The 12,028-nt window shown below is 47.1% G+C and overlaps 6 protein-coding genes and 1 non-coding gene across 7 annotated transcripts; 3 read left to right on the top strand and 4 right to left on the bottom strand.

Moving 5' to 3' along the window:
- Positions 1 to 13: 13 nt before the first annotated feature.
- SPPG_10097 lies at positions 14 to 86 on the bottom strand. Its single transcript has one exon. It is a non-coding gene; the product is annotated as a tRNA-Lys (tRNA).
- Positions 87 to 247: 161 nt separating this feature from the next.
- Positions 248 to 1,435, bottom strand: SPPG_04995 (uncharacterized protein). The gene is made up of 3 exons (XM_016753233.1): positions 1,054 to 1,435; positions 811 to 979; positions 248 to 743 (listed from the first exon to the last, which is right to left on the bottom strand). The coding sequence occupies exons 1-3, from the start codon at positions 1,204 to 1,206 to the stop codon at positions 388 to 390; spliced, it is 678 nt and encodes a 225-aa protein (XP_016607647.1). The 5' UTR covers positions 1,207 to 1,435; the 3' UTR covers positions 248 to 387.
- Positions 1,436 to 1,879: 444 nt separating this feature from the next.
- SPPG_04994 (uncharacterized protein) lies at positions 1,880 to 4,763 on the top strand. Its single transcript, XM_016753232.1, has 9 exons — positions 1,880 to 2,815; positions 2,874 to 3,005; positions 3,064 to 3,312; positions 3,375 to 3,439; positions 3,496 to 3,687; positions 3,754 to 3,781; positions 3,845 to 4,185; positions 4,249 to 4,441; positions 4,509 to 4,763. The coding sequence occupies exons 1-9, from the start codon at positions 2,033 to 2,035 to the stop codon at positions 4,545 to 4,547; spliced, it is 2,022 nt and encodes a 673-aa protein (XP_016607646.1). The 5' UTR covers positions 1,880 to 2,032; the 3' UTR covers positions 4,548 to 4,763.
- Positions 4,764 to 5,864: 1,101 nt separating this feature from the next.
- Positions 5,865 to 6,644, top strand: SPPG_04993 (uncharacterized protein). Its single transcript, XM_016753231.1, has 2 exons — positions 5,865 to 6,093; positions 6,165 to 6,644. Exons 1-2 carry the CDS (start codon positions 5,929 to 5,931, stop codon positions 6,510 to 6,512), a joined length of 513 nt encoding a protein of 170 aa, XP_016607645.1. The 5' UTR covers positions 5,865 to 5,928; the 3' UTR covers positions 6,513 to 6,644.
- Positions 6,530 to 8,305, bottom strand: SPPG_04992 (uncharacterized protein). The gene is made up of 4 exons (XM_016753230.1): positions 8,175 to 8,305; positions 7,854 to 8,111; positions 7,664 to 7,773; positions 6,530 to 7,595 (listed from the first exon to the last, which is right to left on the bottom strand). The coding sequence occupies exons 1-4, from the start codon at positions 8,292 to 8,294 to the stop codon at positions 6,668 to 6,670; spliced, it is 1,416 nt and encodes a 471-aa protein (XP_016607644.1). The 5' UTR covers positions 8,295 to 8,305; the 3' UTR covers positions 6,530 to 6,667.
- Positions 8,306 to 8,399: 94 nt separating this feature from the next.
- Positions 8,400 to 10,243, top strand: SPPG_04991 (trans-2-enoyl-CoA reductase (NADPH) TSC13). The gene is made up of 10 exons (XM_016753229.1): positions 8,400 to 8,571; positions 8,648 to 8,686; positions 8,767 to 8,823; positions 8,887 to 8,910; positions 8,976 to 9,108; positions 9,182 to 9,253; positions 9,316 to 9,481; positions 9,546 to 9,620; positions 9,674 to 9,773; positions 9,851 to 10,243. Exons 1-10 carry the CDS (start codon positions 8,454 to 8,456, stop codon positions 9,979 to 9,981), a joined length of 915 nt encoding a protein of 304 aa, XP_016607643.1. The 5' UTR covers positions 8,400 to 8,453; the 3' UTR covers positions 9,982 to 10,243.
- SPPG_04990 (NEDD8-activating protein UBA3) lies at positions 10,050 to 11,946 on the bottom strand. The gene is made up of 8 exons (XM_016753228.1): positions 11,871 to 11,946; positions 11,730 to 11,805; positions 11,515 to 11,675; positions 11,362 to 11,442; positions 10,946 to 11,295; positions 10,718 to 10,882; positions 10,433 to 10,652; positions 10,050 to 10,368 (listed from the first exon to the last, which is right to left on the bottom strand). The coding sequence occupies exons 1-8, from the start codon at positions 11,921 to 11,923 to the stop codon at positions 10,176 to 10,178; spliced, it is 1,299 nt and encodes a 432-aa protein (XP_016607642.1). The 5' UTR covers positions 11,924 to 11,946; the 3' UTR covers positions 10,050 to 10,175.
- Positions 11,947 to 12,028: the final 82 nt, after the last annotated feature.

The raw sequence follows: 12,028 nt of genomic DNA, 5'->3' as shown, positions 1-12,028 counted from the left end.
TCTACTTATCTACAGCCCGATGCGGGGGTCGAACCCGCAACCTTGAGGTTAAGAGCCTCACGCTCTGCCGATTGAGCTAACCGGGCTTCGCTTTTACGTCTCGTAGCACAAAATACACAAGAGATATAACTCATGTTCAGGAGAATCTGTACTATCCTTTCTTGATGAGCGGATGGTTGACGTAGCATTCTAGATATGTGCTGCAAGTTATATAATAGAAGTTGCGAATCTATCCTGGTATGAACTGTATCTGATGAGAATGTTTATATTCTAGAGATACTGGTAACAATCGGTTTATATGCCCGCTATAATCGATACCTACGTACAGTGATGATCAAACATATTCACTAAACCAAAAATCGGAATCAGTTTGTTAATAAGCAGACGCTACGCATAATCGTATTTCCCGCCCTTCTCCAATGCCTTCTTGTACCCAGGCATGTCATGAATCTTTGTGAGGAAGGCCTTAGTCTTGGGACCCAGGAATTTGGGGGCTCGGTGTGACGCAGCTTCCAATGGAAAGCTCATTTGAATATCAGCAGCCGTAAATTCGTTGCCCGCAAACCATTCATGCTCCGTAAGCACTTTCTCAATGTAATTGAAAATGCGCGTCAGATCTGGGTCGATGACCTTTTCGTGCACAGCACCGGCAATGGCCTTTGCAACGGGTTTGACGATCCTCGGAACTGATTTTTGCACATGACCAAATACAAGGGTGAGGAGGAGAGGGGGCATTGTGCTTCCTTGGTTTTGTAAGAACTTCAGTTGGACCGAGACATTTGCGAGCGCGACTCTGCGGTATGAACTTACCTTCAGCAAAGTGCAACCAGTACGTGTAGAGAATCCTTTCATCCGTGCCTACAGCTGGCCGCAATCGTCCGTTCCCGTACGTTTCTACCAGATACTCAACAATGGCTCCAGACTCGGCTATCGTGTGCCTCCCGTCAGTAATGACAGGTGACTTTCCGAGAGGATGAACCTTGAATCACACATTTATAAATAACGTCCATTTACGAGGTATACTAGTACATGACTGTATGCTTGGGTGGTTACCTGCTCCAGCTCTTTAGGAGCCCGCTGGTCCTCATTCCGTTGGTATCGCTTGATCTCATACGGCAGTTGAAGTTCTTCAAGCAGCCAAAGGATGCGCTGACTACGCGAGTTGTTCAGGTGGTGGACAATAATTGGGGATGCAGGACTGGCCATTGTGTTTTGTGTTGACAATGCAATCGACTGGCAGATGTCACAGAGCGGCCGCTTGTGTGATTGGTCATCATCCAGATCCAGGATTAATGAATGTCGAATGTTCTAAATCTTTAGCTGCTGAAACTAGGAATTGCTCTCGTTATTGTTATATTGTGACTTTACGTTAAAAAAAAACCTTGTCCTGCGGGTTAAATGCAGAATTCGGCTTGAATTTGGGCGCATTTCACTATCATCATATTTGCATGCGATTGCAGGAATTGGCTTCGCCTAGGTACGTCCATCCAGCGTGCGAATTGGGAAATATCGTAAAAAGCCAATGAGCGACCGGTACAGGGCAACGATCAGGGTTGCATATTACGAAGCCTCTTTTATATTTTCAATCCTTGATGATTCCTGTCCAGTGCCATCACTTGACACGATCCGAGTGAAGCCACATGGATGGGGGAGTAAGAAGTCGTCGAGACGTGACGGCCTTCTCAGTTTAGTCCCTTCACGAACGGACGTAATTATCATAATTATCAACCAAGTTTCCATGGCCCGCATCCTGCAAAAGCCCTCGAGGTTTACTTTTGTTACCTAAATGGGTTTGTTACATCATCCCATAACCATGGTTGGTTAACCTCTTAAACAATGGCCAAAAGAGCTGAACTTATTTGCAAGGACCCTACGGTATCCATTCAAGTACAGCGTAGCCGAGTAGCTTCTGAGAGAAGCTTTTTCTTATAATCGAGCCGCTCCCTATTTAAACTCTCCTCTCCACCTATATCCCCCAAAGGATTTTATGTTTGCCTGTGATAAGTTCTTTTGAAACGTCCGATAACAAACGATGACTAGCGAGGCATTACCACCGTCTAGCATTGGGCAGACAGCACAAAATGTGGATTTCACAAAACATGGATTGGGCTTGCAAGTAACTCCTCCACACATCTGCAACCCGGAAGCTGATAAAGTTTTCAAGGAAACAAGAGTGGGCACGGATCCGTCAGAAAATGTTTCCAAGGCACCGTCGTCACATATGACAACAATCCAGAGGCCAGCTGAGCTTGAAAAAAAGCCGTCGTCGTCCATTAAACGCTCCAAAATTGATTATCAATTCTTCGGCCCACGTCGCTCGTCCAACTCGCGGGCTCCCATTGCAGCACCTGATATGCCATCTTACAATTCTGTTGGATACTGGCCTTACTATTCAACCATTTATGATATCCCAGCAAGTCCTCCGTACAACGGACCTGGCACTGCAAGTACCGCATTCGGTTCGCTCAACTCGCCGACCGGTTCCTACATGACCCCACGCATGGACAACACAGAGGGATTCCTGTCCACAGTTTATCAGGCGCCTAACTACGACATTTACGGATCTTACAATAACGGATGCGTTTATTCGGGTAACGGCAAGCAGCGAGCAAAGGCGTTCACGGCAGATGCAGTAAAGGGGTATGGTAGCCATATGTCCTCGTCCACATACGCTGGAGGCGAAGGAGGTGGCCATTTTCCATCCAGACAGCAGCGCATTCCTCACGACGATGCCAAAGCAATGTGGGTTGGCAACTTACCGCCCAACGTCACCGAAAATGAAATCAAAGAATATTTTAACCTCTGCGATATCATAGTAAGTATTGTCCTGCTGTAGCTATTGTAAGAGCTACCTGACCATTTGATCAACCCAGAGCATCGCCAATTTGACTCGCTCTCGCTGCGCGTTTATTAATTTGACCTCACAAGCTGAGGTGGACATGGCTGTCAAGACGTACAATGACTCGATCTTCAACGGATGCATGCTAGTTTGCCGCTCACGCAAAGTAAGTCATCTACATTTGCAAAAATCGGTCACGTTGACTGAACCATCCTGCGATATAGAATCACGTTGAAAAGCAGCGCGCATCCACCGAAGTGATGAGGGAAACAACCGCTTCGCAGCAAAACGTTCGCAAGGCTAACATAACTGAAGAAGAATCCACCAGCGCTGAGGGGCAGCCGAAATACAAGTTCGAAGAACGCTTTTTTATTCTCAAGTCTCTCACCAAGGACGACCTGGAAATTGCCAGGGAGCGTGGATATTGGGCTACTCAAGTCAAAAACGAACCTATCTTGAACAAAGCGTTTGGGGTAACTTGTCTTTTTGGGATCTTGCAGCACAATATATATACTTTACTTACGGTATTACCTAGAACACTCGCAACGTATATCTCATTTTTAGTGCTAATAAAAGCGGCGAATTTTACGGATATGCAAGGTAAATTTCTAAATGTCTTACAGTTATTGCAAACATGCTCACCTGTCAAAACAAAGGATGGAATCCAGCATTGATCCGGCCCAGGCCGAGTCGGTCGAGTGGGTTCCGGTCACCAATCCCCCGCCGCATCGCAGCGAGGCACCCTTCGACTCGCCGCCCTACAGCAACAGTGATGGAAGCTGGCCGACTAGCGACGAATACCAACTGCCAAAGTGGGGAACCCCGTTCAAAGTCAACTGGATGGTCATGTGAGTGTAACCTCTGCGTGGTTTAGCTACGCGATCTGTCAATGACCGATTAACATCGATTTGCAGCCATCCCTTGCCATTCTCGCGTGTGAAGGTAAGACACGAGTCATCAACACAACATGCCATTCATCTCCTAACATGTGTACGGTGGATACAGCATCTACGTAACGCTTGGAATGCAAATAAACAAGTGAAAGTCAGTCGCGACGGGATTGAGGTTGAAACTTCAATTGGAAAGCGTCTCCTCCAGGAGTTTGAGGATGAGGTCCGGCGCTCAGAAGAAAACAATTACCAGCGCGAGTTACATGGATTAGGCAGAGAGGGTGATGTTCCGCATGCGGAAAGCGGATCTTCTGAGTCTGAAATCATGCAGTTCATCGACAAGCCCATTGATTGTGCGAAAGTTCCTCAATACTCGAACGGTCATAGTCCCCGGTCCAACAAGAAGCGGCTGCCGCCGCTTCAGCCGTTGAAAACAAACGGGCTTTCTTATGATGTGTGAGTTTTTCATTTCTTTGGTCAGTCTCCAGACCTGGCAGCAATGCTCATGCCAGTTATCAGGTTGATGTACTCTCCAACCTATGTTCCAACGCCAGCATACGACACTGCATGCATGACCCCCCCGGCGCCTGCATCTCCATACCCGATCTCTTACTGGACACCGTCGCAGCCACCTCTCTCCCCTCCAATGGTTCCTTGGTCGCCAGTAGCTTATTCGGCGTACTACCCGCAGCATATGGAGAATGGCTATCAAGTAGGCATTGGTCTCGACAAGCCTTTTCCCGTCCATTTTGTGACATCTTGCGTCTAATTTCTCTTAGAAGAAATCGTTCAAATATAACGCAGTTCCTTGCCAATGAAAGCACCGCACGACAGCGGACATTCGGTGCTTGCAGCGTCTTTTGCGGCGTCGAAACCAAAGACTTTACGTTTCTCGGCCGATTACTATGTATACGATTGATTTACCCCGAGTTGGTAGTAGCAGCTCTGTGTATATTCTTGGTTTACTCTTCTTTCCAATAGCAATGTGAGGATTCGACGACGATGGTCGGGGTCTTACTTAGCTTTACCATAGCAACAAAAAATGAATTTTTCTGGGTCGTGGCCTATAAATTCGCGGAATTGCATCTTTCACTTCTTTTAGTCCTTTCAAAGGGTGGATCGTGAGCTAGAGATTCTCTGCATAACGGTCTAACCCTCTTGAGGTTTCACACCAGGTATGTAGTATAGTTCCCTCTGTGGTTGGAGTTTTGGGATGAGGAGCTTCGTTGATGAGCAAAAACTCGACCCTGACCTTCGCGGTTTGAGGACAGTTTATTATATCACCAAGATCGCTGAGGAGTTCCTCTCGACTCTCTTTTCTGATATCATTGTATGTCGCTTGAAGGCTGACAGTGTCACTCTTCTTCTAGAAACCTATTGTTGATTCAGGGCATGTCAAGGCCGGGTTACGCATGTGAGTATCGTAAATAGGTGTAGGACAGAAGTGGCCGAGGAGGAAAATTGAGACCAGAGACGCACCATGTTGGATATTATAATTCTAAACTACAATTCACTGATGGCCTTGATATGGGAGATGGGGAGACCTGAAAGAGAGAAACATAGGTTCTAATGAGAATCTCTTTTTTTCCTAATAGGGCACCACCGGATTTGTCCTGAGAATGCGAACTAGTCTATACGCTCTCACGGCAATTTGTGCGGCTGGGCTTCCTGGGACTCTTGGCGATATGACACCTTGTCGAGTACATGATGTGCTACGATTCGGTGTGTCTCTCGCTCACAATGAGTGAATGTCTGCGATGCGGTTTGTATATTAGCGGTCGGTCCTATGATGGTTTACATGTAATTTGCGTTTGACAACACCACTCACGGCATGCCTAGCCTATATGGGGTTGGTGGAGATTGATGCCAATTTGTTTGCTGAGGACCGACTGTTGCATTTCTTTCTGTTTTTGACTCGTTCTTGTTGTTTCTTGCTTGTCATTTGGTATATAAAAAATACATTCTTTTAAAATCATCCATGCACTTCTCGAAACATTTGTCTGCCGTCTTTCTCTATCTTTTGGCAAGTCCATCTGACGGGTGAACGAGGTGATGCCAAACGTCCTCGCCTGATGCTCATTTCATATTGGCTTCTTTGGCACGTGACATCAGATCGACATCTTCACAGATAGATCTCCCATCGTTTCGCAGCAAGTTGATTCCCTGCTCTACTGCAATTTCACTACAATCTAAAGCAACATGCCCCCGCTACCGCACATTTTCACTGACACAAAACTAGAAACAACTATCGTCAACCTCACTACTCGCCTCGTGCAAAGCGTGGCGGAAGGTGATTGGGAAACATATGCGTCTCTGGTGTCCCACGATATGACGGCTTTTGAACCAGAATCGGGCGAACATCAGGTATTATCATTTCGCAGAGTTGGGGAGAAAAGAAGAGGTCTGCCAGGCTCACCATATATTCTTGTCAAAAGGTTCAAGGCCTAGATTTCCACAAATTCTACTTTTCCCTTGCTCACGCCCAAAGTGCTACTTCCCCACCGCCTTACGCAAGTCTTCCACCAGCAACAACAACCCTGGTCTCCCCCCATGTCCGTATTCTCTCTTCAGACCGCTGTTCGGCGCTCATCACCTACGTGCGTCTTGTCCAGCGTGTTAAACAGACTCCCGAAGGAACGTTGGAGCCAGTAACTACCACTTCGCAGGAGACTAGGGTTTGGGAGCTGGACCGAAAGGAGGGCGCATGGAGGAATGTGCATTTCCACCGGTCGCTTGTAAAAGCGCCTGAAGTTATCATTAAGGAGGTGAAGGCTAAGTTGTAGGACATTGTAGGGCATCAATTCAGCAAAACCTATTCAGATAAATGACTAGGGTTTTAAGACAAATTCTGTACATTTTGATCTGCGATACACACCCCCATTACAATGAATAACAATATTATATACATAAGGCCATCAAAAGGAGCTCCGTATTCCCTTTACCCCATGTCGTCTCCCGGATGTTTCTCAATCCAATGGATCAATTTTTCAAACTCTCGTTCAACGCTTTGCCATGCCTCGACCCTCTTCTTGCGAAACTCCGCTCTTACGCTCATGGCTTCGTTTCGTAGATATTCCTCGACGGTCATGCTCTTTTGCTCGTTAGTCAGTGCCATCGAGGTTTTATGGGCAGATAGCTTCTCGATGGTAATTTTTCCCACAAACCCCGGGTCATTGGGGACACCATTGATGAAGGGCGGGATGGTTTCAGACACAGCAGGCAATTGATTGTCGATGGCAGAAGGAGTGGGCGTCATGTCCACCTCCAGATGCAATTCTGACCCGCCCTCGCCAATGTCTGTCATTGCTACTGATTCTGCCTCATCAGCTGTCTCTATGCCACTCTCACGAGTAGTCTCCATAGAGTTTGTTTCTTTCTTGGCTGCTGCAGCTCTTCTAAGTGGACGGCGTCCTTTACTTTTCCCGGTCGTATCCGTTTCTTCCACCTTCTCATTCGCGGTTCGTGTCTTTGCTTTACGTCCCGGCTTCGGTTTTCCGTCTAGGTCAAGCAAGTCCTCGGAATAACAGACCTTTTTGGCTCTTTCACGGCGAGGTCTCGGTCCTCCTTTTCGCGGTGCTTCGGTTGGTGTGAGATCTGGTGAGTTTTCCTTTCCATCTGCATTTTCGTTTACCACGTCGGCTTCAACTTCTGGTACGACCAAGGTAACTGCCGTCTCCGACTTTTTGGCCTTATTTCGTTGCCTCTTTGGAGGAATGATCTCCGGTTCAGATTCTGAGGCGTGTGGTGCAGCTCTCCGAGTCTTGGCCCTGCTAGCTGTCGCTGTAGGTGCACCACTTTGCGTTTTTGCTTGCTTTCTTTTCGCTTTAAGAAACTGACACGTTGGTTGACGCTTTTCATGTTCTATGCTACAAAGTAATGGAGCAGTGAGTGGCGCCAGTCTCGAAGTTAATGTCCCAGCAAACAAGTTTCGTACATTGGGTCGTCTTCTGGTTCCCAACCGTCGAGAGAAAGCTTGCAGTAGGGACACATGGCTGTATCTCTCGATTCAGCCAAGGGAAAGTAAATAAAGCCCGCGGCGGCCATCTTGTCAAATATAATAAAGAGTGAGTCGCCAGGCAGTAGGTCGTCAGGATCAACACTGAAAAAGTGTGAGGAAAGCACACCTTTTGACCAGAAAGCTTCTCCCATCCCGCCGCATTCTGATGTGGCCACGATTCATCAAATGTTTTCTGTCTTGCATCAAGAGACCCTGTGCCGGACTTGTCTTGTCCAAACCGCGTCCAAAATTGTCCTAGTACACAAGTGTTCGAATGTCCCAAGGCAGGGTCGTCTACTCCACTCCATGTGCTCCTAACTGCGTTGCACCATCCACATACACATTCGGCAGGTCCATTTGATAAATACCAGCCATTTGTTGCCACCTGCAGTGAATTTAGTTCCAGTTCCTACGACTCTCCACCTTGAAAATGCCGTTAACAACATACCTGATTCGTATATATTTTCTTCCGTTTATGTGTCCAAGCTGGAGAGACCGTTCTAAATGTCTCTAACCGCAAGTCGAAGCATTCCATCGTGGTCAGATTCTTGCGAGATGTCGCGACCATCAAGAAACGCGCGAAACCCAACTCAAGTGATGAGCTAGTCCGAAGCCCATAAAGGTTAAATGACGCTTCGGACAGCTCTGGTCGCGTCCCTTCCGTTCATCCAGCGGCAAAAACCCTCCGTTTGACGTTAGCGAATTTCACACCATAGATTTAATAAAGATGAGCACCATTACGCTCAAAGCACGATCGGGCCGCCTATTGAAAGAGAAGCTAGACCTCGGCAAAGACGTCACAAATGCAACCGTAGATGATCTCAAGACAGCCATCCACAAGGCTTGTGCGTATATAGATGGAAGCTCTTGACTTGTGCTGCAAATGACTGACATGGTTCTCATTTTGACCGAACCAAAAAGTTCCCAAGTACTACCCGTCTCGTCAAAGGTTAACCGTTGGTATGCTACTCTCATTCAATGGATGTTGCCCACAACGATGGCATAGCCGTTCCCGACCCGTTTTGTTTTTTTTGCCCTAGATAACAAGGCTTTGGAGAAGGGGCAGACTTTGCAACAATATGGAATCAAGGCCGGAGGTATATTATTGAATGCCCTTTGCCTTACATCGTGAATCATTCGTTCAAACAAATGTACATTAGATGCAATCGTTTTCAAGGATCTTGGTATGCAAGAGTTATCGTGTTATCATCTCTAGTTCATTGGTACCAAACTATCCTTGGACATTCAGGACCGCAAATTGGCTGGACCACCGTTTTCTTGATCGAATACTTTGGGCCCATCTTGATCCACCCACTATTTTACTTCTTCCCGCAAGTCTTTTACCCTGGCGTTGCAGCTCAACCTCACACCCGGATACAAACGTACCGTGTGACTATTATGATGAAGCCATAGATAACCCACAGAGCTGTCTGCTAACTCTCATTTCCTGTCTAGGCTCACCCTGCTGCTGACCATTCTGCACTTTCTCAAGCGCGAGTATGAAACGGTCTTTGTTCACCGATTTAGGTTTGCGCTTGCATTTCGAATTGTGGTCTATTCGCATGTTATTCTGAGTACTCCCTGATTAGTAACGATACCATGCCTATTCGTAATTTACCCAAAAACTGCGCGCACTACTGGATTCTTGGCGGCCTCGCCATCGCATACCCTGTTTACCGCCCCGGGTTCAATGGTGGATTGTTTGGTGGAGCCCATTCCGATCTTTTTGTGAATTCTTTGCTGGCGTTTTGGGCGGTAACTATTCTGGTTGAATTGAGCGGGACCACGGAACTATTTTATTTATGGTAATTCTCCCTAGTGGGCCGAAGTTTCAAACTTTCTGACGCACGTAACACTGCGTAATCTTCGACCCCCCGGAACAAGGGTCCGAAAGGTAAACATCAGTTACAATCTGAAATATGATCAGATACTAATGGTGACTACCAGATTCCCCATGGGTACGGTTTCAACTGGGTCTCTTGTCCCAACTATTTCTTTGAAGTTATGGGTTGGCTTGCCGTAGCCCTGTTAACCGGGTCTGCTTCCGGTATGTACTTTGATATTCAGAACGCGCTACAAAAAAACTTTCCTGATGGATCTTATTGGATTTCCTCTATCACAAAGCATACTTCTTCCTGGTCGCTGGCTTTGGCCAAATGTATCTGTGGGCGGTCAAGAAGCATATCCGTTACAAGAAGGATTTCGGAGCTGCGTATCCCCGAAGTCGCAAAGTTATCATTCCCTTCTTGCTTTGAGACTGGGTGCATTGAAGTTGTTCGCATGCTTAGCATCGGGAGTGGGAGCGGAGGAGCCGCTGAGCAAGGTTCAAGTGATCATTACTATAGGTGGAGACGCAATTTGTACACATTTAGCAAGATTTGGTGTAGTTGCGGGACAGTGTGGAATAGGAAATCCAATAATTCAACATTGCTAGAAATCGTAGCTTCCCCTATTCTGTAAATCGCACCGTCATTTGAATACTAATTGGCAACGTTTCATCTGTTACGGTGACCTCCTCCCCATCCTCCATTAACTCTCGGATCTGCTTTCCGAGGTTTGGTCGAGTGGCCTCCTCCAGCATGCGAGGGGCTCGCATATACAATGACTTTGTGCCCGTTCGCAGTGATGGTTTCTTCAGTTGACTATATCCCGGGGAGGTTCAGACACCAAACCATAATGCCATTGAACCCATGAAATGCCACGTACATATCTTTGCGATCCATCAGTAGATCCATCAAATCTTCCAACGTGTGCGCTGGGTTGATTTCCACTTTGATTGCCTTCCCTCCGCAGACAGGGCAGTCTTCCTTCTTTTGCAGTTCGAAAGTGTACGTGTAGACACCTTGATCTCCTACGTACATCATATAATTGTTCATTGCGGTTGCGCAGTTCGTTGCGATTTTGAAGGCTTCGTTTGCGCATGATGCTGCGACGCGCACAGTACGGTCATCAGCATGAGATACGGAATATGCTATAACTAGAAAAGCTCACCAGCGACGATGGCGTTAGTGGAAGCGATGGCAGGGATAATGTTTTTCACAACGCCTTGCGTTAGCGTGTAGGTGACACCGGTGATATTGAATTCTTTCGCCCGGGCTGATGCTTTATCAAGCAACCATTTAATGTGCTCTGGGTCATCACCATCAAGCTTTTTGTCTATATGATACCATATATCTCAATTTTGCGATCAAATTGCCAAACAACTTGCAAGAGCTGTACCTGGGAATTCTTTCGCCCATTCCAAGACTGACGCCCATTCGATGCAATGCTCCGGTAGACGCGGGGTATTTGCAATTGTGCACATCGGATATGTAGTGGGTTTGGTTTGCATGTCCAAAGAGCACTCGTAGCAAGCGCTCATTCGCGGAAGAATGATACGAGATTGGCCTTTGAACCCTTCGGTACCGCCGTCGATAATCGGCTTGAAGGTTTCCGGGTCTTCTTCATCAAACATGGTAATGACGGTTGCGTTTATCCATCGTCGGGCTTCTACAGAGTCCAATCCGCAGATGATGATTGTGAATTGATTGTAGTACTCTTCATCCTTGTCTTGGATCTTGCCAAAGTAGCTGTGATGGTGGGCGTTGTTTTACTAAGGTTCGCGGAATGGGCTCGGGCTTTCATGCATAACTTACGGCGTAATCTTCACGCCTGGTACTCGTTTCATGACAAAATTGGCGGCAACTTCTGCCTTTGGCTTTCCCACGTCTGACGCACTGACACACACATAAGGGTCATTAGTTACAGTAGTTGGAATACCTCACGCATCTACGGATCAAAGTACCCACCGAAACAGGAATTGCCGATTCAAATTTGAAATGTCTATCGTATCCATATCAATGACGTGAATGTCCGTAAATCCCATGAGTGCCAAGTCTTTCAATAACTCGCATCCAAGGCCGCCAGCGCCAATCACTAAGATTTTGAGGGTATGCAGAAATTCTTTCACCTAGGTGAAAGATGTAAGAACCCTCAGCAGATCGGCCAGTATTTGCACGCATACTTGATCGCCTGGTTCGAAGCCGTCGTTCGCTAGTGGGCCTGGTCGTTCGAGATATGTGTAGATATCTCGCCACCGTCTATTGTCCAGTATAGACGTTCTAGTAAATCCTTGACGCGCATTTGTCACAATGACTGGTCTTACCCTTCTAAATCTGCCACACCGCCGTTGCTTTGCACGGGCATGTTTTCGCTCATGTCTCGGGCAGCAATCTTGGACTCCAGCCTCAGCTTGCTGGCGAGACTTGCTTGATGACTCAGGTTAGCACGTGATCAAGTGCTGCGCAACTTGTTGCTGGTGAC

Source organism: Spizellomyces punctatus, assembly GCF_000182565.1.
Source record: "Spizellomyces punctatus DAOM BR117 chromosome Unknown supercont1.8, whole genome shotgun sequence".
Lineage (NCBI taxonomy): Eukaryota > Fungi > Chytridiomycota > Chytridiomycetes > Spizellomycetales > Spizellomycetaceae > Spizellomyces > Spizellomyces punctatus.
This window is presented reverse-complemented; position numbering and strand designations above follow the sequence as displayed.

Coding starts and splice junctions, on each gene's coding strand:
- SPPG_04995 (XM_016753233.1), bottom strand. CDS start 1,206: ATGGCCAGTCCTGCATCCCCAATTATTGTCCACCACCTGAACAACTCG. Junction 980..1,053: donor CTCCTAAAGAGCTGGAGCAG/GTAACCACCCAA, acceptor GTGTGATTCAAG/GTTCATCCTCTCGGAAAGTC. Junction 744..810: donor CTGGTTGCACTTTGCTGAAG/GTAAGTTCATAC, acceptor TACAAAACCAAG/GAAGCACAATGCCCCCTCTC.
- SPPG_04994 (XM_016753232.1), top strand. CDS start 2,033: ATGACTAGCGAGGCATTACCACCGTCTAGCATTGGGCAGACAGCACAA. Junction 3,313..3,374: donor TCTTGAACAAAGCGTTTGGG/GTAACTTGTCTT, acceptor GGTATTACCTAG/AACACTCGCAACGTATATCT. Junction 3,782..3,844: donor TGCCATTCTCGCGTGTGAAG/GTAAGACACGAG, acceptor CGGTGGATACAG/CATCTACGTAACGCTTGGAA.
- SPPG_04993 (XM_016753231.1), top strand. CDS start 5,929: ATGCCCCCGCTACCGCACATTTTCACTGACACAAAACTAGAAACAACT. Junction 6,094..6,164: donor CAGAATCGGGCGAACATCAG/GTATTATCATTT, acceptor TCTTGTCAAAAG/GTTCAAGGCCTAGATTTCCA.
- SPPG_04992 (XM_016753230.1), bottom strand. CDS start 8,294: ATGGTCGCGACATCTCGCAAGAATCTGACCACGATGGAATGCTTCGAC. Junction 8,112..8,174: donor AGAAAATATATACGAATCAG/GTATGTTGTTAA, acceptor AATTCACTGCAG/GTGGCAACAAATGGCTGGTA. Junction 7,774..7,853: donor AGAAGCTTTCTGGTCAAAAG/GTGTGCTTTCCT, acceptor ATATTTGACAAG/ATGGCCGCCGCGGGCTTTAT.
- SPPG_04991 (XM_016753229.1), top strand. CDS start 8,454: ATGAGCACCATTACGCTCAAAGCACGATCGGGCCGCCTATTGAAAGAG. Junction 9,109..9,181: donor CCTCACACCCGGATACAAAC/GTACCGTGTGAC, acceptor TTTCCTGTCTAG/GCTCACCCTGCTGCTGACCA. Junction 9,621..9,673: donor CCGGAACAAGGGTCCGAAAG/GTAAACATCAGT, acceptor GGTGACTACCAG/ATTCCCCATGGGTACGGTTT.
- SPPG_04990 (XM_016753228.1), bottom strand. CDS start 11,923: ATGAGCGAAAACATGCCCGTGCAAAGCAACGGCGGTGTGGCAGATTTA. Junction 11,296..11,361: donor CCAGGCGTGAAGATTACGCC/GTAAGTTATGCA, acceptor CCACCATCACAG/CTACTTTGGCAAGATCCAAG. Junction 10,369..10,432: donor CTGATGGATCGCAAAGATAT/GTACGTGGCATT, acceptor CCCGGGATATAG/TCAACTGAAGAAACCATCAC.